Raw genomic sequence first — 25,443 nt, 5'->3', positions numbered from 1 at the left:
ACAATTATGAGCGAGTGCTTTGTGACTGTCCATGTAAAAGCAGGACACATGCATTTGTATGTGTGTGTGTGTGTGTGTGCCACAGGCATATTCAGCAAGAAAGACAGCATGGGACAAGAATAGAAAATCTGCCAGTGCGGACACAGAAACATAGAGAGCATCAGCTGCTTAAAGGAGTAAATGTAATGGTACATGTAAAAAAAAAAAAAAGTTTAATATAATAAAAACATATATTATATAAAACAATATATAATTTATGAAAATGTATCATTTGAATTTTAAGATAACATTAATTACATCTACCTGTATCTGTAATGATCGATTGAAAACACTATGGCCATTTGGTCATGTTTGATAAAAAAAAAACACAATGTTACCACACATAAATTCATCCACATAGTCTAAACAGATCAATTTCATGATAAGTGTTATATAACGTTAGCATTTAATGGTCTCTTCTGGGAAATGTGGCTGCAGTCTTGTTTTCTCTAGCTATGTGGGATGGCCATAAAATACATAGCCAGAAGCCTGTTATTGCAGCCTCCTATTGCACAAATTAGCTGCTACAGTATTAGTTCCTATTTAGATGAGCATTTTACACATTTATATCACTGCTTGGCTATAATGAATTGTTTTCTCACCCCTCAAGCAACTGTAATTGCCTGGCATTTACCCAAACAAAAAGTGTTTCCTCATCCTCCCCTATATTGTTCTTCTTGGATCCTCTCCAGTAAGGAATCGATTGTGTTTCGCTATCTCAGCCTCAAGCATTAGATGGCTGACGCTTCTGATACAATGAGTGATCAAAAAGCAATTAAGCAGCACTTGAGCTCAATGACAGGAATCACATGTCTGCATTTATGCTAAATTTGTGACAAGCAAGCTTACATACTTAACTATCACACCTGTCTGTTGAGTGGAATTTCAGATGAAGTGAAATATTCCATGTTTTTTTTCTATCAAGAATATTGTAGATAAGGTCTTTACTAGAGAAAGTGAATTAAATAAAATTATACTCCTATGAAAAGCTCTTTTTAAAGGTATCATGTAATTCAATGACGGGTGCCTATTTGTTGACATTTCTGTGATTAGTGGGACTAACCATTCTTGAGAAAATATTGTTCATTGCTGACTTTCCAAAAGAAACCTACACTTCTTTGAAATCCAACCCTGTTATTTATTTGCCAAGGAGACAAGGTTTGGCTGGTAAGTATTACTTACTCACCTGCCGGTAGATGTTGTACAATATTTGGACCAAAAAATCATCTTTGTCCATTGGCAGCAATTGCTGTGTTCAGATGGAATAAGATAGAAAGCAGCATAAATAAGAATTTTTCATTATATTATATTATTATAGCCAGCTTAGCTGCTTTTTTTTTTTTGCATTAACTTGTCTACTACTTAGTTTATACTTGAAACTTGATCAGCACTGGATCATCTGTAGCTAACTCAGGCACGGCGGCCATCTTGTTCGAGGACTCTGGAAGGGCGGCCATGACGGCTGGAGACTCTGGAAGGGCGGGTACAGCGAGACTGTCGTGTTCTAAATGCAGTTTTATAGTTTAATAACAAAACCACGGGAACCAGGGAACCAGGGAACCAGGGAACCGATAACAGAATGAGCATCACCAAACGTACATCCAACAAAGGACAACACCAGACAAAGAACATGAGAAACATTAGGGTATAAATACACTCAAGGGGAGATTGGCAAACAAGACATACCCGGGAACAATCAGCAACTAATCAACAGGAAAACTACAAAGGACTACAAAACATAGCACAGAACAGGAAATAACAATAAAAAGTCCACACAAGGGGACAACTGCATCCTTGCTGAATAAAAGTATTTAATTAGTTAAAAAAATACTCTTACTGATCCCAAAATTTTGAACGGTATAGTAAATAAATGGCTATGCTAACGATAGTATTTTAGACCTTCTTGGTATTTGCTAACTAGCTGTGTCTTGTTGTCTACTAGGTTGAGCGAGAGAAGGCAGTTCTGCTTGCCAACCTGCAGGAATCTCAAACTCAACTGCAGCACACGCAGGGCGCCTTAACTGAGCAACACAGTCGCGTTCACCGTCTTACTGAGTGTGTCAATGCTATGAAGCGCCTCCACAGCGACAAGGAGTTTGACACTGAGGAGTCTGAGAAGGCCGATGGGCCCATAAACGGTTGCTGCGATTACGAGACGGACATCAATGGAATAGAGCTTCTGGAGTGCAAATACAGAGTTGCCGTGACTGAGGTCATTGACTTGAAGGCGGAGCTTAAGGCTTTGAAGGAAAAATATAACCAGTCTGTGGAGAGCCAATCAGAAGAAAGCAACCACAGCGAAGGGAAGGTCCAGGCTCTCGAAGAGCAGGTGAAATGTTTGGAGAAAGCCTGCCGTGAGGGCCGCGAGCGGGTTAGCAGTCTGGAAGCAGAGCTCCGGTGCGCTTCGGGTATGGCTAGCGAAAGTAACGGTATGCTTAACGCAGCTCAGGACGAGCTGGTTACATTTAGTGAGGAACTTGCTCAGCTCTACCACCATGTCTGCTTGTGCAACAACGAGACGCCGAACCGCGTCATGCTGGACTACTACCGCCAGAGCCGGGTCACGCGTAGCGGCAGTCTCAAAGGCCCCGAGGACCCAAGAGCCCTGCTTTCTCCACGTTTAGCTCGCCGTCTCGCGGCTGCTAACTCCTCAGACATGTCCAAGAGTCCTCAAGACTCTCCATCAAAGGAACCCCTTGGAGAAGGAACTAAAGGGGAAGCAGGAAGTCCCAACAGAACCCCCTTTGGTTCGCCAATCAATGGTTCATCTCAATCTCCCTCCCCAATACCAGAGACAGGTGATCTCCGCAGGGAGCCCATGAACATCTATAACCTCAACGCCATCATCCGTGACCAGATCAGGCACCTGCAGAAAGCTGTGGACCGCTCGCTCCAGTTGTCTAGGCAGAGGGCTGCGGCACGAGAGTTGGCGCCCATCCTCGATAAGGACAAGGAGATTTGCATGGAGGAGATCCTGAAACTCAAATCCCTCTTGAGCACCAAAAGAGAGCAGATCGCCACCTTGCGTCTTGTCCTGAAAGCCAACAAACAGGTACTGTAGAAGGTCAAATTTATATGTTTTTGCTACACATCCCAATATCTCCTGTTGTGTATGGTCTCAAATAAAAGCATATACACCACTTCTTTTTAGACTGCCGAGGTGGCCCTGGCGAACCTGAAGAGCAAATATGAAAATGAAAAGTCCATGGTGACGGAGACAATGATGAAGCTTAGAAATGAACTGAAGGCCCTCAAAGAAGACGCAGCCACCTTTTCCTCACTGAGGGCAATGTTTGCCACAAGGTACATTTTCAGCCATTATGTGGTCTTACTATAATTGAGGACATCCAAATTGTAAATATTTTCTTTTTACATACACATTCCTGACCCTATCATTCCATGATTCTTCAAAAAATGTTTATCTTTGCAATCTTTCTTTAAAATGTACTTGCTCTAACTCTGAAACTACTTTTCTGTTCGTCTGAAATCACCTAGGTAGGAAATGGAAATGTCAGCCAATGGCTAAATAGCCATTTATTTATAGTCATACTGTCGGTAAGAATGGGAGTTGATTTTGGCTCAGATTTCTCTTAACGATTCTATAAAGAGTTTTTTATTACTTTTACTGCATGTATTTACCTTATACATGTATACATTTCCACAACAATATTCAAATTTATTGGATAAGAATTAAGGAGAATGATTTAAAAATATATTTTTTAAATCACAATTTCTACTCAACATATTTTAGAGCTTGTAATATATATTCATTATAAAATTTTCCAAGAACATTTGAATCTTGTACTTAGAATTAAAATAATAAATATCTAAAAGCTTGTTTTGTTTTCTATCATTAAATCATTTCTAAGGCCCACAGATTGAGAACCACTGTTGTACAGCGTGTTCTGATGTTTTATGTTTAATCACTCCGAGTCATTTTGAGGTTCTCTCTCCCTCTTTCTCTAGATGTGACGAGTACGTAACTCAACTGGATGAGATGCAGAGGCAGCTGGCTGCCGCTGAAGATGAAAAGAAGACCCTGAACTCCCTCCTGCGAATGGCCATTCAGCAGAAACTGGCCCTCACACAACGCCTGGAGGACCTGGAGTTTGACCACGAGCAGTCGTACTGTGGCCATGGAGGGAAAGTGCCAAGAATTAAGAGCAGCCCTCAAAAAGTAAGTCATCGAACTGCACTCACTGCTCCCCCTAGTCCCATTGCATCGGTTTCAAAACCTCCTTCCTGTCTATTCCAAAACAATACGGTTGCATCAGCCTGTAGCTCTCCTTCACTGGATGTTCCTACTCCATCCTCCTCCTGGACCTCCTCAGCCCAGCCGTTTTTCCTCGGCCAGTCGCAGTGGAACCTGGGCACTCAGACTTTGGTCTTAGACCCACAGACGTTGAGTATAGAGTTTTGTCATATTGTTCATAGTGGAGACTCTGGCCAATCTGATGCTCACGTTCCCAGATCTGCTCCGACTTCCCCTTACCGTTCTCCTGTCCTGGGCGCTCGCCAACCGTCGCCACGTACTTTGAGATCTCGCATGCGCTCCAATGTGACTCAGTTCACGCCTTCGGCCGCTTCAAGAAACTCTCTAGTCCAGCCTGGGATTCCCAGAATCCCTTGTACTAACCCTCCAGTAGGTGACACAGTTTAAGGACAGACTGGTTTCCATCTTATATGAATGTTTGATTCAACTCAGGGATATAATTTATACTACTTGAAATTTCAACAATTGTGTTTTGCTAACTCTAGATACATTTTGGCCACATCAAGGCTTTGTGAGATGTTACTTATTAATATAATGATGTATAAAAATAAGATTAAATCAAAGAAATTGCACTACCTCTGTTTGATGTATTATTAATTTTGTGGACTGGGTAAGAAAACAGGTTTTTCCAAGCATAATTGCTGGAATCTGCATCAGTAGTGTATTCGGATCATATTGGAAGAATTATTCCTTAAAGCGAAACAGGTATTGATTGGTGCATGTATCTGCTGGAATATCATCCCTGCATGTGTGCTTCCATTTCATGGCTTGATGAAATGGGTGCTACATACTGCATGCATAGCATTTAGTTTGTGTGATGGAGTTTTCAGTTGTTGTTTTTTGCATTAGCAAACAGCACATCTGACATAACTATAGCTCCATCCACTGGTGACAGTGTGCATTTAAGGATAGAACAGTTACCTTTGCCTTTATATCTATGTAGCATCAGTCTTGAAGCTGTTTCTAAGTGGTTTATACTGGAATCATGAGCAGTAGCCTATCTATAATCATATTAAACCTGTTCTAAAGATAAATTCAAACTGCTTTGCCAGCTCACAGAAAATACTCAGATCCCAAGGCACCCTGTATGATAAAATGTGCCAGAGAGAGCTGTTCTATTCATGGACGCGGCATATGGCAATGCAGGATCTGCCATATGCAACTGCAGGGATGAGTTCTTGCATATGCTGCCTGCTGCCCAGCTACTGCATTTCATTGAGCTGTAGAGTACAGAGCCACATCAAATTTGTCATTCATTCATGAGTCATTCTATGAAACTGGTGCCTTTTCAAGAGTGATAAGGATTTTTTTAAGTAAATTTCTTAATGATTTTAAACACTCTCATGCTCGTGTGTTTACGATTTAAACAAATGTATTGTGCCATCTCAAGCTAAATGTATGAATTTGAATGTATTTTAACAAGGTTAAAGGGTTAGTTCACCCAAAAATGTAAATTCTGTCATTAATTACTCACCCTCATGTCGTTCCAAACACATAAGACTTTCATTCATCTTCGGAACACAATTGAAGATGTTTTTGATGAAATCTGAGAGCTTTCTGTCCTTCCAATGACAAGCTACGCAACTACCTCTTTGACGCTTCATAAAGTTCATAAAGAGATCGTAAAAATATGAATTGGGCAGTTTAGCCCAAATTTTATGAAGAGACACAATCGCTTTATATAATGAACATATAAACATTCAACTCACACATCAGATTGTACGCTTGATGTGCGAGAACCAATGAGGTTCATTCTCGTGTTACGCAGCACGTTTGAGCTTCTGCGAGAAACAATGAGGTTTGTTCTCACGCATCAAGCAGGTTCGGTTGAGCTTCTGTTTATGTTCGCTGATCAATGTTTATATTTATATTACTGTATATTTTTTATTTAAATCAATGAATATTAAATAAATGTAATCCCATTAATCCTCCATCCTTTCAGGCAAGTAACACTTCTTTTCACTCACTCATTTATTAACTAAAATCTAAAAATATAGAGAGAAATTCTACCTTTCATTTACATATTTCTTCATCAAAATGTGAATATTTGCTAAGAGAATCTAGCAAAGACAATGAGAGAAAAGCATTCTTGTGACAAAAGAAAATAAATCAAGTTTCAAAATTTGGAACAAATAATGGATGACAACTTTTACTGTCATATATAATACAAAAATGGCACTCGCTTTTTAGAATGACCTTTGCTGTGAGCTGTGGGCCAAAAAGCATTTGACAAGTCGAAGGTTCAGAACATCAGAACATCTGTGTTAGTATTGCTCAATCAAGACTGACCGAGATACCACAGTTCTGTGCTATCATGCAGTTCTGATGGTAGACAGCGGTTAAATTTACATGTAAAGACAAGCCTTTGGAAAAGAGAGGTGTTTTTCCTAGGAATGTTCAGAGATTTCAGGTCTAGTTTCGTTTTCTAATATTGCTGTTTCCTGTGCCTTGCTTAAAGATATGTGAAGTGTATTGTGTATAATGTGACTCAGTGGATAGTGTTTGTAAATCACAGAGTTCTATTGTAGTGTAATGGAAACCAGTCTGATCCGCTTCACCTGTGTCACCTTGACGTAATATATCACAGTGTACAGTATGTCAAATAAATCAATTACATTCATGCTCTAGAGGCGTAACACTTTTATAAATAGATTACAACAGTGGCGATACCCCGTAACATAAAAACACTTTTTATTATTCCTGGTAATGATGCCCCTTAAGCAGTGGACGTTTCCAATCTCTGCCTGCAGGTGTCAGTGTTTCTAAATTTCACAAACTTTGCCCATTACTGAGCGTGTCAAATGCTGTTTTGCCCATGTTAATCAAACCACAGACCAGTAGTAGTTCTTCTTTTTTTTTCATATTGGGGCTGTAGATATAATTGTTTGCAGTATGGAGATGGTTATGTCAGTAATGCATTTATATAAACAACCACCCATTCCAACCTAACAAGTGCATAGCAACGTTTTCAAAAATGTATATAATGCCTTAGCAGTTGCATAGCAATGCCCTGACAACCACACATAAAACCCTAGCATCATGATTACGAGTTTTGCTCAAGAACTACTCACATTGAAATGGCAAACTGAAATTTCTATTGCTCTAGATGTTTATATGTGCTCTTAGCTAGACAGCATCACCTATAATGTTTTAAACCTTACTTTTTGTCTTGTTAAATGTGTGTGTATATGCACTCTCTCATTAACAAAGCTGCAACACTGTAGCATATCATTTGTGCCTGACACATGCCGTTTAAAAGTTTGAAGTCTGTAAGATTATTATTTTTTTAAAGAAACTAATACATTTAATTAGAAAAGATGCATTCAATTAATTGAAAGTGAATGTAAGGACTTTTGTAATGATTTATATTTCAAATACATACTGTTGAATATCTTTCTATTCATCAAAGAATCCTGAAAAAAAGTATTGCATACATTGTAATGCTAAGCAATGTTTCTTGAGCAGCAAATCAAAATCAAAATGATTTCTGAGGGATCATGTGACACTGAAGACTGGAGTAATGATGCTGAAAATTCAGCTTTACCATCACAGGAATAAATTACATTCTAAAATATTTTAATTTGTTATAATATTTCACAATTAAACTGTTTTTACTACATTTTTAATCAAACAAATACAGCTTTAGTGAGCATAAGGACTTCTTTCAAAAACATTACAAAAATCTTACCGACCCCAAACTTTTGAACGATAGTATTTCTCTGTTTAACAGAAGGTGATACCACCTTGCTTTCCTTTAATCTTTGTACCTGGCATTCCTCATGAATGTATGCTAATATTATATAGATGTTAGTTATTATAACAGCTCATTATTTCGTGTTACTTTCCCTCATTCTACATGCTCTGCGTGTGATTCTGCATGAGATTAACACATAGAATCACACCCATGCTTGTTAGGCCATGGCAACTATTTTCAGCGTATTCACTTCTCGTCTCTGTGCCCATTTATGTCTGTGTTTGTGTCACTAACCCTGACTGTCACACCTCTGTATATTTGTCTAATTTATCAGTCTCTCTTAGATTGTCAGCAGCCTTCTGCCTCAGTACCGCCAACCTCCCCACAACTGAGGCGTGGGAGGGCATCTACGGGCCACAGGTAACCCGTCCTTTGGAGGAACTCGCTCTATACTGCGTCCTCTCTCGCACTTCTCACAGAGAAAAATGTCACACCTACGGGTCATGCATTCACAAGTATTGTTAACAGCACCACCCACTTGGTCACACTTTTACAATGCAATTGAAAAACACTACTGATTAAAAGTTTGGAATAATTTAAAAAAATGTTTGATGCTGATTTGGTGCTTAAGAAATTTTTTATCCTTATCAATGTTGAAAAAAAATTGAAACTACCATTTAAAATTTTTACGGTTTAAAGAAAATAATGATTTTATTCAGCAAGAATGCATGAAATTGTTTAAAAGTGACAGTAAACACTTTTATAAAGTTACAAAAGATTACTACTTTAACACTGATAATAATAAGAACCATTATTATCAACTGAGCACCAACAATAAATGCACCAAATTAGTATATTAGAATGATTTCTGAATGATCATGTGACATTGAAGTCTGGAGTAATGGCTGCTGGGAATAAATTACATTTTAATATATATTTAAAGGTGCATTGCGCAAGTCTCTGAGTTTTTGCAGAACTATGCCCCCTTCTGGCGACACGCGAAACTGCAACCAGAGTTGTGCACGCGGTTACGTGGAGTTTGCGTTGGGGTTTGGGATGAACTAGAAGCCAGTCTCTTTGAATCCATCTTCTACTTTTGCCAAAGTCGCTTGAGTTGTCTTCGCTGATGCGGATAATGGCGGCGAATACACAAACCTGCCTGACATAGCCAGGTGAGCGTGAACGCGCATGACGTCACGCCCAGTCGATTCCGTCCCGAATCCCTCTTATTTATTTTACTGAACAGGATTATAGAGGCAATCGCAGAGATCATAGAAGGGCTCATTCAGCCCATCAGGCAATTGTTTAAGCATGTATGGGTTAGAAAAACGGGTATTTTTAACATAAGTTGTTTAATGCACCTTTAAATACAGAACAGCACATAAATGCTGCCTTGGTGAGTCATCGCCATTTTAAGAAGTCACTTTAAATGTTCAAGTTCAAGTTCACTTTATTTATATAGCACATTTACAACAGCCACTAGGCTGACCAAAGTGCTGATAAGAAGCAACTAAAATCAACCTTAAAACTGGAGTAGCTAAACAGTATCAGACAGACTCATATAAAATAGTAAAACAGAAGTAGCAAAGCAGGATCGGACTCAAATATAGAATGGAAAGACAGGAGTGGCAAAACAGTATCAGACTCAAATATAAAATAGTCAAACAAAAGTGGCAAAACAGCATCAGACTCAAATATAAAATAGTGAAACCAACCTAAGAATAGAGATCAGTATGCTACAGAAAACTGGTAGGTTTTTAACCGAGACTTGAAGACAGACAGGGTGAGGGCCGTTCTAATCTCTAGAGGCAGGGTGTTTCAGAGTCGTGGCCCTGCCACCGCAAATGCACGCTCCCTTCTAACGCAAGGGACTACCAGCAGAGTCTGGTCGTAGGATCGTAGGCTTCTGGATGGAGTGTAAGGATGAACAAGTTCAGAGAGATAGACAGGTAGGGTGACCAGATGAGATTGGCTTAAATTCGGGACGGTGTTCGGATGACGGGTTAGCCTGACTACGTCAGACTTCGTACTTCCGCTCAATTTCAGTTCGCTTCTGTACTCAGTCTGAGACAGCGTCATAGCTTTCCGTTTTCCTCCGGCCTGAAAACAGCCGGGCCAATCAACGAACAGAGGGCGGGCTGAGAGCCGTGACGTAGACGCTGATTGTACCGTGGATGCGTAGATTTACTTCACATAATCCGCAAAAGTCGTTCACAGCCATGTTCACTCCGGTATTTCGCTTGATGGTTTTGTTTTCGCATCATACATGTGTCTACAGTGGAAGTTAGATGCGGCTGAGCATGCGCATAACACACGCCATAACCAAACGTTATGTGATTGGCTTACGGGTAACCAATGATTTTAAACTTCAGACAAGCGACCCCCCGCGAGAGAGAAAACACTTCTCTATTATGCCATTCCAGACTCTGTCTACGAAGCCAAGCGAAGTAGCAGAGTTTGGTATTACCAGGCTAATGACGGGTAGTCCTACTATGATATTAGACTACATAGCCTATAATAAAAGATAATGAATTTCAAACCTGAATCAAACATATTTTTATTCAAAGATCAACAGTCTGTCATTGGTCTTTAGTCTGCCACAAAAAAACAACAACATTAAATTATGAACTCAAATGCCATTTTGAAAAAAAAAAAACAATGACTGTTGTAACAGTGCGTAAATCAGACTAACACTAATAAGCCTTATGCCAAAATTATTATTACAACTAAATTGTCGGTCATTAAATAAGAAAACTAAATAATTGTGTAGATGATTTGCTTTGTGTAACCCAACATCAGACATTTGGCTGAAGTATTTTTTTGCACACGGTGGCGCGACCAATCAATCACTCCTTTACGACTGACTTTTTAGCGGCGTGTTGGGGTTTGAAAAGAATGAATGAAAATGAGCTTATCAATCAATCTTTGTAGAACTTTGTAGAAAAGAAACAAAAAACGATGCTGCAACCAATGAGCAGCTGGCGGGGGGCTGGACGACTCAACCTCCACGGACAGTTTTTAATGTTTTATCAGACAATAACTACTCAAGATTTTGCTTTAGTATAATTTTTGGGACAATTAGGGCCGGATTCGGGACAACAGCTTAGATTTCGGGACGTCTGGTCACCCTGTAGGCAGGAGCTAAGTTATGTAGAGATTTAAAAAAAAAATTGAATTTTAAAATCTATTCTCTTTCAAAATGGCTGCCAGTGTAGACATTTGAGAATCGGAGAGATGTGTTCATATTTGCGACACTTACGAATAAGTCTGGCCGCAGCATTTTGGACTAACTGAAGACGAGCAATTTGAGAACTTGATATACCGCAATATAAGGAATTTCAGTAATCTAGCCGAGACATTATAAATGCATGAACAGCCCATTTCCAGAGTTTTTGGAGTGAGAAAGCCTTTGATTTTAGAAAGTAGACGAAGTTGGTAGAAACTGGAACTGGTTACAGATTAAATGTGTTTGTCAAATTTTAAAGGCTGGTCAACAAGAACACCTACGTTCCGCACCCCTGTGGATTTAAAAGCCAAAAGACTCTCTAAATCAGGGCTTATACACTGAGAATTTTCATTTGGGCTGAAAACAATTACCTCAGAAAATTTTGGCCTAACCATGCTTTAACCTCCTCTAAGCAAAGCAGAAGATAATGTATTGCTACAGGGTTGTTTCTCTTGATTGGAATATAAATTTGGGAATAAATTGGAATAAAAATTAAGTGATACACCATGTTTCCTTAGAATAGCGCCCAGAGGTAGCATGTAGAGAGAAAAAAGAGAAGGAGCCAAAATAGAGCTGGAGAAATTACCCATCTTTACTAAAAACCTTCTGTCAGACAGGTATGACTGAAACCATGTCAGAACAAAAGCTGTTAGACCCACCCAAGACTCTAGTCTAGATAGGTATCAAAAGCTGCCGAAAGATCTTAGAGAACAAGAACCACAGTATCTCCAGAATCAGTGGAGAGATAAATATAATTTAACACATATGTTAACATTATTCCAAACTCTTGACCGGTAGTGTATGCAAATAAAAAATTAAGATGCCCTCTCATCCCTATGCCGCTTTGCCTGCTTAAAGGCTACTAGCTTTTGCATGTGCCCCTGTGTGTCTGTCAAAAGTGAGTTAATGCTTATGTCAGAGCTACTGAATTATTTACATGATTCTTTTTCTATAGCAATTCCTCCAGTTTAACAGGGAACAGGATATGGCGATTTCATTTTACACCAACTTATGGTCTCTGTTTCTCTTTTTTTCTCTCTTCTGGCTGTGCCGTGTGTCTCTTGGTAGTCTTAATGTATTGTTAGCTCTTCAAGAGGACCAGATACCTGCGGCCAACTCCAGACTTCCATGTGACCCTTTCAACTGTCTGGCCAATCATTCTCATCTTTCTGGCCCTTAGTCTCCTGTCAATCAACTGTCAGTGGCCTATCCTTACAGAGACAGATGAAGGGGGCGGAGCACATCAGTCAATCATGACCTCCAGCCAATCAGATGCCCCTCTCCATGTGTGATTGATCCCAGAGGAGCCCAACCTAATTTCTCTCCCAATCACTGAGATTGGATGATTATTCAATGGTGCTTATTGTGAAAGTACTAATTATCATGTTGAGTAAGATGAGAGCAAACAGAAATGGATTGATGCACTTATTTATCTATTTATTATTTTATTTATTTATTTGTTTATTTTAAAATATTATTTGTGGTATGTCTGATTATTTGGGTATGAATATGGTTTTGGATACGGATACAGCTTTGCTTGAAAATACACTTTTAAACCACAAAAATAGTGTTAATTACATCAACCCAGGAGTACATTACAGTATGCCATTATCAGTCTAAGCTAATATTAGACGTTCAAAACGCACAAAAAAAGTGTGACATAATAGAGAGAAATGTTTGAATGGTTGAATATAGGTGATACTGGTTAAATGGACTGTTGAGACGTAACTTTCAACAAGTAGAAACAATGTTCAATGTGATATTTGAGTGACTTTTATTTCGACCTTCAAGCTCCTGAGGTGATGTTTGCGTTTCAGTGATAATACAATTGAGTTTTGCTCTCAGCTTCTTTAACGTAATTGCACATGGAATTTGTTTCTTTGTCCTTTTTTAACCGTTATTGCTCTGCATATGCATAAAGATTATATTTTATACCTTAATTGTTTTTTTCTATCGCTGAAGTGATGTCAGATAAGTCTTTGAGGTTTGAGTGGACATGTAGGCCTAGTTGGGCAAAAATCATGTTTGAGGAAGTGGCGTTATAGTTTGAATGGGGCTTGATCCCAGTGCGCTGCTAAATTTGAACATGAAGTGGGTTTATTACTCTCAGATCTGCTCCATAAACAGCATACATAATTATTAGTATCCCATATTCACTAGAATCTCTCTTTACATATCTCCTCCTCTCTCGGTTTTATTTTCTCTTTAAGTTATATCTAATATTGACCTTATGTAAAGCACAAACATATTTATCTATGCATTCTGAAACAGGCACAGGATCATTTTAAATCATTTGGTCATCTCTCCTCCAATCACACCGTGATTTGTACCAGCAGGATTAAATATCAGATGTCATTGTTTTTATACAGCAGTAAACCACAAAAACACATTTTCAGTCTCATTGAATGACTGAAAGGTTATTAATGCGTCTAAATGAAGAATACAATCAGCAGCTTCTCAAAGCATAACTATCTCCATTGTGGAACTAGAACAAAGCTCAGTCTATGTAATGACATACAAAGAACGATTTAAGATAAATGGTCTCATTCACAATCTCTTTTAGCTCCCAGTTCTCAGTTTCTGTTCAGTCTAACCCATTCATTTGGTGTTTTAGACTATATTCATTTCTTTTCGAGCATTTCCGATAAGACAAGAGGAGTTTCAGTTTTATTAACTACAGATTGTGGTAAATGTTCTGCCTCTGAAGTGAAATATCGTGAATAACACCCACAATGTCACATGGTGTGGACTGGTGAAAGCATGATCTTAGCGCTGGATATTTTTGTGTATACGGTCATAAGCCACATAAGTTTTTCGTGAAATAAAATTTAAAAATAACACTGGCTCCTGTCCTGATTATGAGACAAGATGTGTGTGAAAGGTTTTTTTGTGCATGGCCTACTGTAGTATATCACAGCACACATTTGTGTTGCACCTAGGTCTAGTCTAGAAGACTGAGCAAAATAAACTCCTAATTTTTACAACTCATATTGTTAAAATATTTTTTATTGCTTTAGAATTATTGGTTTTATAAAACGGTTGCCACAAAAATAAAAAGTAAAAGCACTTTAATTTTATTTTTTTGCAATTATGTTTTATTTACAATTTCTATATATTTTATAATTTTTAATTCTTTTTTTTTATAACCCCAGTCAAATAGTGTACAACAGTCTCTAGATCCTCTAATTTGATTGGCTAAGCCGTGTTTAGGTGAATAGGATCAAAAAGATTCGACTCACTGAGATGAATCAAAATCCCCAAACATAGCTTTTTTTCTTTCAGAAAATGATTGCTTAACCTTCTTAAATTTTGACTTTATTTATTTAATTTAATTGCATTACCCTTTATAGTCTACAGTTTGTTTGTTTTTTAGGCAAGTTATTCTTCAAAGCAGAGAATCCCCCTGGCAAGGATTAAAAATTCGGCACAACAACCTGTCCTCTAATTTCATTGGAAGCGGTATGTATTCAAAAGATTCGACTCATTGATTTATCAAATTTCCACAAACTAATGTTTTGAGGTCGGCAAGTCAAAATAAACAGTAGGGGGTCAGATGAGCACAGAGGAAATGACTGGACCAATCGTTTTATCAGAGCGGTTAGAGGGCGGTGATATGGGCTGTAAAGCGGTAATGATTGACTCCGTGCGGTGCACTACTTGTGGCAGTCAAAGAATCTGACAAAAACACTAAAACCAAGCGTCTCGCTTTACTTTTACGTAACACTGACCGTTTACCGTCGCAGTTAAGGACTTCGCTGAAATGCTGTGTGGTCGTACAACGACCATTTGCTTACGTACAAAGGATTCAATTTGTAAAACAAGTCTTTTAAATGTTGGAACGAACTAAAGAAAACATGAGTGAATTGAGGAGAAACGCTATCAGGAGGAAGTCTAAGCCGAAGAAGACAGGAGGGTCGGCGGAGGAATGCCCGGAATCCTCAGGTGAGTGCAGCGGTCAGGTGTGACCGGATAGTCCGCTTATGGGCTTATCCTTAACATGTCAAACGTCCAATACACCGGATACATTTGTCAGCCTTCAGGAAAAACTGCTATCTTGTCAGGCTTGTGGAAATATTTTCTTCTGTCAGCTTGGAAAAATGATTATGACAGCATGTGATAACGACACATCTGATAGGCCCTATAGCTAAATCTTTTTTTTAATGATTTTTTAAGTGTGCGATATATGACCAAAATGTCATATCAGACCAAAATGTCATATCAGGAGTAATTGTGTTACTGTACTTCTCCTGCCCTCTATAAGCTGCGATGATATATACATTTATAAGTATTAATGATAGGCCTATACAGTAATATAGATGCATTTAACATAATATCGTTGCCACGATATAGTGTTGGCTATGTCGTCTTAATTATCAGCCCTTGACATGTTTTTACTTGCAAAATATTTGTGTATTTGAACCCACAGAATGTTTATTATTGATATGAATTCATTATTAATAAAATATTTGTGAATATTTTTTATATTCAGAAAAATGTTTTACATGTATGCCTAGGCCTACTTATATATAGGCTATATATATAGTTCTTAGTTAGGATAGTTTTAATATAAAACCAGTTCGTACAATCTTTTCATGCTCAAATTCATGATCGTAGTTTGTCTTAATCTCTTACAGCACACAAGAGATTTGGGAAAGTGCATTGGAATAAATGCCAGACTCCATTTTCTTCTTTGGAAGAAAACCCTGTTTGTACTGTAAGCTCAGGATATGAGAGTGAACAAGTCCCAACGGGTTGCGTTATAGTGTTTGAATTGCAATAGTGACATGTCTCATCTCTGACTTTATGAACCAGCATGCATAATTCTGTAGCTTAAGGTCAGGGAATGAGCAAGAACTGGATTGAGTCAGTCTGTGTTTATAGGAATAACAGCCTACTGTCAAGAATACTCTGCTTGGCACAGTACAAACACTGATGTATAGAAGTCAATTGGTGCCATAGAGTCCAGTGTGTCTGTGACTGGATGAATGCCAATGCATCATTTGCCTTTCAACAAAAGCAAAACATTGTTATCCTTTGGATATTGTTGCATATTTAAAGGTTCTATTTTAATTTATTTAGGTCAGGCAAAAAGTGATTTGATTATCTCTTTAATACAGTGTTTATTCTTACGGCCGGCTATTCACTATTGTCAGTTCAGAGAACTCTTGGTACTGTATCTTATTGAAGAGGCTGCAGTTGGTGACCCGGTCTCATTTATTTATCTGGTGAAGATCCACTTTCTGTGCTTGTTATCTTTACTCTCCAGTGAATCGGAATGAGCATGAGGAGCTTGCAGTGGAGTTTGTTGTTGATGTCTTTGGGAGTTGAATAGCCTAGTTAGAAGTTAGATCTTTGCTGATTCACATAGCTCTTAGGAGGAATTTGTTTAGTTAATTAGCTTCCAACATGTGAAACTATGCAAAAATACAAATTGCAATATCTCCAACATTACCAAACAATTCTGAATTTATAATATATTAGAGATGATCAGGAGGCGTATTTATGTTCTTGCCACTAAAAGTTCTCCTAAATAGCTGTAAAAGTTCTTAGACATTTACATTTTTACATTTACATTTAAGCATTTAGCAGACGCTTTCATCCAAAGCGAATTACAAATGAGGAGGGCAATAGAAGCAATCAAACCAACAATAGGGCAACAATCTTTGGGGTGGCACCTCAAGGCGCCGTTCACTTGCGTAACACAGGCTTTTCTCTAAGTGGTGTAGCTAGTTTAGGTATTGGGGTGCAGAGCAAGTGGTTGTTCTATAGGCAACCATCAGTGCTTTGAATTTGATGCGAGCGGCAATTGGCAACGAGTGCAATTTATAAGAAGAGGTGTGAGCATTTTTGTCATGCGCTATCAGCATTTGTTTTGACATGTCAATAGAGAAATCAAGATAATTCTCTGAATCAGTCACAAAATACAATTATCTATGCTCGCACCAGATAATCAAAAGTAATAGTGAAGAATATACAGTGCTATGCATAAGTTTAGACACCCATGCTAAAGTTGACTAAAAAGAGGAATAAAAAATCATATTTTGGAAATTGAACTTAATGCCTTAATTTAAAAAATGAGGAAAAATCCAACCTTTAAGGACACCAATTTTCTTTGTGAATGAATAATGTATCGTAAATAAATAAATGTTCTTCCTTAAAATACAGGTTGCATAAGTTTGGACACCCCTATGTTAAATTCCCATAGAGGCAGGCAGATTTTTATTTTTAAAGGCCAGTTACTTTGTGGATCCAGGATACTATGCATCCTGATAAAGTTCCCTTGGCCTTTGGATTTAAAATAGCTCCACATCATCACACAGCCTTCACCATACCTAGAGATTAGCATGGAGTACTTTCCATAAGATCATCTCTCAATGCAAATCAAACTAGCTATTAGGCTAACTGAAATAAAACCATGCCAAACTCTAGGTATGGTGAAGGCTATGTGATGATGTGGGGCTATTTTAATTCCAGAGGCCAAGGGAACTTTATCAGGATGCATAGTATCCTGGATCCATGAAGTAACTGGCCTTTAAAAATAAAAATCTGCCTGCCTCTATGGGAATTTAACATAGGGGTGTCCAAACTTATGCACCCTGTATTTTAAGGAAGAATATTTATTTATTTACGATACATTATTCATTCACAAAGAAAATTGGTGTCCTTAAAGGTTGGATTTTTCCTAATTTTTTAAATTAAGGCATTAAGTTCAGTTTCCAAAAGATGATTTTTTATTCCTCTTTTTAGTCAACTTTAGTATGGGTGTCTAAACTTATGCATAGCACTGTATGTGCAGAAAGAAAGAAAGAAAGAAAGAAAGAAAGAAAGAAAGAAAGAAAGAAAGAAAGAAAGAAAGAAAGAAAGAAAGAATAAATAAATAAATAAATAAATAAATAAATAAATAAATAAATAAATAAATAGAGTTGAATGCATAAACAGGAAAAAGCACAGCTATTTCCTCAGCTATTTCCTGAAATTTATGCTCTATGTATTTTTAGAAATGCTTTTCTCTTCAAGCTTTTGGGATTTGATCAAACAAGCTAGTTTTTGTTAGTTTCCACTTACACAAGTTGTTGTTAAAGGTAACTATTAACTGTTGGTGGCACTTCACTAAATCCCATGTTTCCTCTGAGACACTGAAGTCAGTGTTTTAGAGGTTTCGGGTCAGACTCGGGTAAGACGGATCTGTTGTCGTAACATCACCAGAGCCAAAGACTTTGTTGTGAATCGTGTATTCTGGAGTAGCAGGGCTGTAGTTTGTGATGTGAGAGATATGATAGAGATGGGCGATAAATAACTCATGGACTTATGTAACTCGTACACACCCTTCATTATCCTCCAGTAAATATTTAAGGATTAGTTAAATAGCCACAGGAAATGGGTCATTATTTCAGCTTTAACACTGAGATCTAGACTAAAATAAATATTGTCATATCAGCAAAGAATTGACATAACACTCTTAGCTTTAGGGATGTTACTCTACATAGCTTTTTAAAGGCAGGTACACATGTAGAAACATCCAGCAGGTGGCAGTATGATATAAAAAAATATAAAAAATTATGTGCCCAGAGGCTAATGGACATTTCTGATGCTATTTCTAAATTGAGACATAAAGCGTAGTGTTAACAGAGTAGCTTCTGCTCTGTAAGTCTGTGTCAGGACTGTTTATTAAAATGTTAAATCTCATCTTATATCTTGCATCTTTTTTTATATTTGTCCTTCCCCCTTTCTTGGTATAGCCTACATCTTAAAAAAAAAAAGAAATCAGCTTTTTTATCACAGGAATAAATAACATTTTAAAATATATTAAAAATAGATACTTTAAATTCTAATAATAATTTCTAACAACATTCATGTTTTAATGTATGCTTGATCAAATAAATGCAAGATATTTCTTTCAAAAACATGAAGAAGGAAACAACATTTAACCTGTAGTGCAGACAGGACCACTCAAAGTGAATTTAGTTTTCACAAAGACATTTTTGAATTACTCACGGGGAGGGTTCATGACATTAGTTATTTATGTTACATTGTTGTTGTTGTTGTTGTTGTTGTTGTTGTGTGGGTTTTTTTTTTTTTTGGGGGGGGGGGGGTATATTCATGAGAAAGTCCTATAAGGTCAATTCAAAATGACGCACTTCCTGCCAGTTTCTGATGATAGGGAGGTGACTTCCATTCTTGCCTATTGTGCAGAACACAATACACGGCAGACAGGATGTTGCAAGGTCTTGTGTTAGTCATATCATACAGTAGACTGGTAATCATGTTAAAAAGGTAGTCTAGGTCTGGCGATGGCGTGCTCTAAAGGATGTAGGATTTTGAGTTGCACCTTATGTAACTTCCTGTCTTTTCATTTGTCTTAATGACTGTAGAGTCTTTAAGACCTTGGGTGATTTATTTCACCCTTAGTTGACTCAAAGCTCACCCAGGTCAGATCTCTGCACTGTTTACCTATGAGCATAAGTGTAACAGTAATAGATCTTATGTACCCCACCCCTCCACCCAGGGCTGTTCTGCCCATGTCCTTCCTCTTGGTCAATTTGGATGTGATTCATCTGCTTAGCAAACACACTGCAGTGCTGGAGTTTCCTTACTTTTGTCTAGAGTTTCCCCCGCTCAGGCTGGAGGAATGTGGCAATCCTGTAGCTCGAACATCATGCCTAGGACCAGACTGATTTTTGGAGACTTGCAGCACCAGGAGCATCTTTCAACCACATTACATTACAGTCTTGCTGGACTCAAGATTTAACGGAAATCCCTGGAATGGAAACATAAAACGTAAATTTCTCCAATCAACATCAATGAATGGCAAAACATTGAAATCTTCAGCTTTTGAGTAAAAAGCTTTCTGAAAAAAATCCTCTCTTCCTTCATCTACCATTAAAGGAACGTTTGGATCTTTAAGAGCTTGATTTTTGTAAACTGGACTGCTTTTTATAGGTGTGCACAAGAGGGAATTAGAGAGGAAGTGGTGATACAGTGGATATTTTTGTCCTTTCTTCATCTACAGGAAGCTGGGCTTCACTTTCTCCCTCTGCTTTCTCGTCACTCCTTATGTGGAACCCCTGGATTCTTCCCTGCACTTCCATCTTTGTCTTTAACTCATTTTCTCTGTGTACTGGAGTCTTGCTGATGGACATTGATGGATTTTTTGGGCTCTGGCCTCAGGAAAGCTCTCCTCCTCCGCACGGCCTCGGGTAGGTGACCCAACAGTTCTTGCTGTAATGAGCTCCAACATGCCAGCCATGAGAAGTTTTACTATGACTCTGGAAAAGAAAACAGTGGTTGGTTGTCAGAGAATGTAGGCTGTTGATAGAACTCAGACTCGTGCCCGGTCGAGATTTAAAAATGAATGAGCATGAGTAGGAAAGCTGCATCCATATAATCACAAAACAAAAGATCATGGGGAATGGATTGAGAAAAATGAAGCATCGTCGAAAGTATTGGTTTTGGCCAACTAAAGGTAATGTTGTGTTTCAGTAACTATTCATCAGTTGTTAGTCAATGTTAAAGGGATAGTTAACAAAAAAAATGTATTTACTCACTCTCATGGCGTTCCAAAAAAAATATATATATTTTTGTGTCTATATACATTGAAAGTCAATGTGATCCAATGTTGTTTTAAACCCAATTGACTTTCATTCTATGGACAAACGCACTATATCTTATTTTGTGTTCTGCTGATGAAAGAAAGTCATACAGATGTGGAATTTCATGAGGGTGAATAAATAATGATGTATTTTTTTAATTCTTGGGTGAACTATCCCTTTAAAATACTGCATTAAAAGAAAGAATTTGAGGAGATTTATGTGCAAGCTACCTGGAGAAGTTTACTATCTGAATTTTAAAAAAAAGATTTACCATCTAGATGTGTTTATCACAGAAAGAGCTTGGACAAAAAATAAATTACAAAATACACCCACAAAATGTGTAATTTAAATGTGTTAAGGGTTGAAGTCAATATGAAACGAGTTTGCTGCACATTTTAATCCATTTTATTTATTGGATTGTGAAAAATGGTCTCTATATAACTGGTGGTTGCAGTGAAGGGGTTAAAAATGCAAGGGCTTGGTGACATCCGTAGAAAGCCGTCAGCCGTCATTATTTAAGCTTATTCTTAAAACAATTGTTTAAAAGTGGAATTCTTAGTGAAAAACTACATTACCCATGATGCTGTACAGACAATTACACCAATCAGAGAGTTGAAAAAGCAAAACGCTCCAAAATAGCTTTTTAGCTCCGCCCACTCCCATGAAGCACTCTTGTAATTACTCTTGGAAAAATTAATGGAAAAAAAAAATTGGGCACTGTTACACTCTATATATTTTAGAGACAAGATTACAAAGACAATTTATTCATTAAAATTAAAGGTCCCGTTCTTTGTGATCCCATTTTTCAAACTTTAGTTAGTGTGTAATGTTGCTGTTAGAGCATAAATAATATCTGTAAAATTATAAAGCTCAAAGTTCAATGCCAAGCAAGATATTTTATTTAACAGAAGTTGACTACAATGAACGGCTCATTTGGACTACATCCCTCTACTTCCTTCTTTAATGACGTCATTAAAACCGTTTTTTGACTAACCTCTGCCCACAGGAATGCTCCCTCAACTCTACTGGCTACTTGCGCACTTCTTATAACTTAGCCTACTGTGTTTACTCAGCTCTTACGGTGATTTTCTGAAGTAAAACTGACGCTTCATCTTTTGTGTGATGTACTATAAACTTTATTAAACTCATCACTACATGTTTGATCATCATTCGGACCTGGTCCGAAACAGCAGACTTGTAGGCTATTAATAAATAATGGATACATACAAGCAGATGACAAATACGTTATAATAACCGTAATTAAACTACTAAACTATAGGCTACCTGTTTCATCTCTATACAGCACTCTGACTCTGTAGGCATTATTGTCTGACTCGAACTGAACACCGTTACTGAGAGTTTCTGATATTATCATCATTCCGTGAGATGAATTTGTCCTGAGAGACTGAGCGCGAGCTCATGAAGCTCCGCCCCCTGGGTCGTCCAGCAGCAGCTTATTTGCATTTAAAGGGCACACACTAAAACAGCTCGTTTTTCTGAGCCCCAAAAAATGTCAATTTAAACATGCTGTAAAAAATGATCTGTTGGGTATTTTGAGCTGAAACTTCACATACACACTCTGGGGACATCAGAGACTTATTTTACATCTTGTGAAAAGGGGCATAATATGGGACCTTTAAAATATTTTCGAAAAAAATATGTATTAAGAAAGCAAATACCATAAATTTTTATTTCATGTTGACTTTGTTAGATTAGAGTATACCATGCAACATATGATCTCAACATGTTTGTTAAAAGTAGGTTTGGGCAATTTCGGAGAGGCTAGCAATAGCAAGCTAGCTTTGAAAGCATGAGATCCCACCCTCCCTTCAGAGCGCTCTCTAAAGCCACGCCTCCTTGAAAACACATGAGCCTGCAAAACGCATGTCTCGAAGCACATAACATGACAATAATAATTAACATAAACAGCTTGCATAGATCTTACTTGTATCACTTGACTGCTGCAGATTCATTTCGGCTTTGATAGTGTTGACATAGAAACGCTAGCCTGGCAAGCCAGACCTACATCAAGATGTTAGGTCTGGCAACTCACCATAGACGCGGTTTAATCCGAGGGGCGGGATAAATGTCTGTCTTTCAAATTCCCTCTGCACGCAATAGGACAGCGCTTCAACCAACTAGAGCGTTTTCCCAACAGCGGAGCTTAGTTGATAGATTCAACTTTTGCCATATCTGGCCGGCAAAACGACGAACACATCTTCCTTTTTTAAGAATGACTTAAGTGCCGTTCTTTGCTCTTTTCTCAAAGAAAAACTTAACTCCAAGTCCTCCAGAGTCGCGGCCAAAGCCGATTCGAAAGACCGTTGTTCTCCATCAGCAGCCGTCATTCTTTGTTTTCAAGTGGCAGCTGTCGCAACTCTGTCGTCATATGTTAAGCCCGCCCCCGCCTACTCTATACACAACGTGATTGGCCTGACCCAATTTAGGTTTTTGCAGCTAGAAGGTCTATTGAGAGTTGCTAGACCCCCCTGGCTGCGTAATACATTTTGCTGCCGCTAGGGTGCGTCTAGATTTCTAGGCTATAGAAACGCAATAAAGTGTTGCAAACGTAAACACAGCATAAGCTTATTGTTTTGGTTCAGGAGTAACTGTAAAAGGTGGTGGCTGTTTGTTTATGGCATTTAGTGGCTGTCTGTCTACAACACTGCATGGAACACGTGATGTCTGCACGTGCAGGGTGTGCGGAGGTATGGAAATACATATGTTGACAGGCAGGTAGGACATCGTATCATTGCATTCGGACCGATGTGAAGAGTTTCAACCGGTACAACAAAGAGTTTATAAAATAAATTGCCTACCCTACCTTTAATAGTTTACACTGTTACTGGAATTCAGTTTTCTTTTGAAATGTTGCCTGTCTGGCTATCACCAGACCAAGCTTAATCTTTTAAGATTGAATATTGGTCTAAGGAGTCTGCTATGTATTTTCTACTGCACGAGGCGTGATCAACGGGCATAGTTCAAATGACTCTGTACGCAATTGGATAGTCCTTCAACCAATCAGACCAACGATCCAGGTGACGTACTTAGCAGAGAGGCAGGAAATGTGTAACCAAACGTGTTGATCAGCGGTTTGCAGAAGCAGCAATGGAATCGAGCTATTTTTGCAGGTTATGCAAAAAAAACATGAAAGTTAGTGGTATTTACACCCACTTGAGCAAGTTGTTTGCTAAAAAGAAGCCATTGAGCATCGTCAAGAGGTTTAAAAGGAATTGGACAGAGCTGTAACGGCTCTGGAATTGGATTGGATTAAACCCGCCAATAGTGTGGCAGGTGGATAAGCCAATTTGTGATTGGTTCCTGCATATTTGTAGAGGAAGCAGCAGAGATAAATGTACAGGTTTCCAGCCTGAGCGAAATCAAATCGCCGGCAGATCAGGCTGGGTTTACCCAGTCTAGCCTGCAGCTGTTTCAGGGCTAATCCAGACACCCCACTCATACTCTTTTGCTTCGAATCAAATGCTGATTGTTCATTGGTTTGACAAGGCTTAATCTTTTGAGAAAAAAAATGGGGGTGATTAGAATGCTTTTACATGTGGAATTTAATTTATCTATGAGGATTAAATTAAACTAAATTGTATCTATAGTTTTATTTTTATTCACTTTCATCACATTTATTCACTTTTTTGTATTTATTCTTTCACTTATTCACTTTATTTTGAACATGTCTTTTGCATGCCTCATGTAGCTCATAGCTTATTTATTTATTCTTAATCATACATATTTACAGTTTATTGTCATTATAGTCCTATAGATAGGACATTTAAAAAAGAAAAAAAAAGAAAATTAAACAAAATGTCTGATTGTCCAGCAGGGGGCAGAGGTGCTTTGACGCTCATGTGCTGAAGCCTGTGAAGTCTGCAATAACTCACTTACTCCACTGCCATTCACATTGTCATTATAAAAGAATGCTTCACAAAACACAGTGCCAAAAATAAGTGACAAGTATGGGCAGCTTTGTGTGTGTGTACTGATTCTGCAAGTGTATAAGATGTTGTGTTTATGCATCTTTAAGTAGTACAAATGAGATGTGTGTGTTAATTACACTTTTTTTATATATATAAAAGAGGAAAATAGCTACATAGCGAAAATCAGCTTTGTTTTTCCTTCAAGTTTGACTATTGATATAAACTGAGCCAAGTTGGACAACAATGAGGAACTTTTTTGTCAGATCTCTGGCCTCACACCCACACAAAACTGCCTGACAGGAAATCTGAGGGGTGTTTGTGTTATGCATGCTGGGATGGTATTTTGGTTGTCCTGTGTATTTATAACAAGGAAGGTTTTTTTTCAATAATAATGCATCCTTTTTAAGACCACAAACACCTGCACCTGCTCACACACACACAGTAGCACCGTTTATAGATTCAGTGACAGTCATTTCATTTTTTGATGTACTGTATGTGTCTCACATGTTCATGACTTCCGTAATACTGTCCTAATGGGTCAACAGCTGTTTGATGTATTTTAGCAGGATTAGCGAGCCAGAAGAGTTATGGTATGATATGGATACAAAAAGTGGATACAAAGAGATTGGCAAATGTGCTAGGGAGATATACTGTATCGTATGACATTGAAAGCACTTTTTTTTGTTTCATCT

The 25,443-nt window shown here is 38.1% G+C and overlaps 2 protein-coding genes across 5 annotated transcripts in view; both read left to right on the top strand.

The window, feature by feature from the left end:
* bicd1a (bicaudal D homolog 1a) overlaps positions 1-14,062 on the top strand; it is a 56,870-nt gene extending 42,808 nt beyond the window's left edge. The window contains exons 5-9 of the mRNA XM_081373321.1: positions 1,982-3,091; positions 3,191-3,342; positions 4,006-4,216; positions 8,341-8,426; positions 12,301-14,062. Of these exons, the coding sequence (XP_081229447.1) occupies positions 1,982-3,091; positions 3,191-3,342; positions 4,006-4,216; positions 8,341-8,426; positions 12,301-12,412 (1,671 nt within the window). The 3' untranslated portion in view covers positions 12,413-14,062. The remainder of the gene's footprint in view (positions 1-1,981; positions 3,092-3,190; positions 3,343-4,005; positions 4,217-8,340; positions 8,427-12,300) is intronic.
* A 734-nt stretch (positions 14,063-14,796) lies between these two features.
* The window catches only part of fgd4a (FYVE, RhoGEF and PH domain containing 4a), a 54,395-nt gene continuing 43,748 nt past the window's right edge, over positions 14,797-25,443 (top strand). Inside the window, exon 1 of one of the 4 annotated variants that reach the window (XM_081372845.1) lies at positions 14,797-15,174. In XM_081372845.1, coding sequence (XP_081228971.1) covers positions 15,063-15,174 — 112 coding nt within the window. In that variant the 5' untranslated portion in view covers positions 14,797-15,062. Of the gene's footprint in view, positions 15,175-20,279; positions 20,430-20,561; positions 20,696-25,443 lie in introns of those variants that run through there. The other 3 variants (XM_081372842.1, XM_081372844.1, XM_081372843.1) reach the window with 3 other exon arrangements.

Source organism: Scardinius erythrophthalmus (genome assembly GCF_964197995.2).
Source record: "Scardinius erythrophthalmus genome assembly, chromosome: 8".
Taxonomy (NCBI): Eukaryota; Metazoa; Chordata; class Actinopteri; order Cypriniformes; family Leuciscidae; genus Scardinius; species Scardinius erythrophthalmus.
The sequence above is the reverse complement of the archived record's forward strand: the minus strand, read 5'-3'. Positions and strand labels throughout refer to the sequence as shown.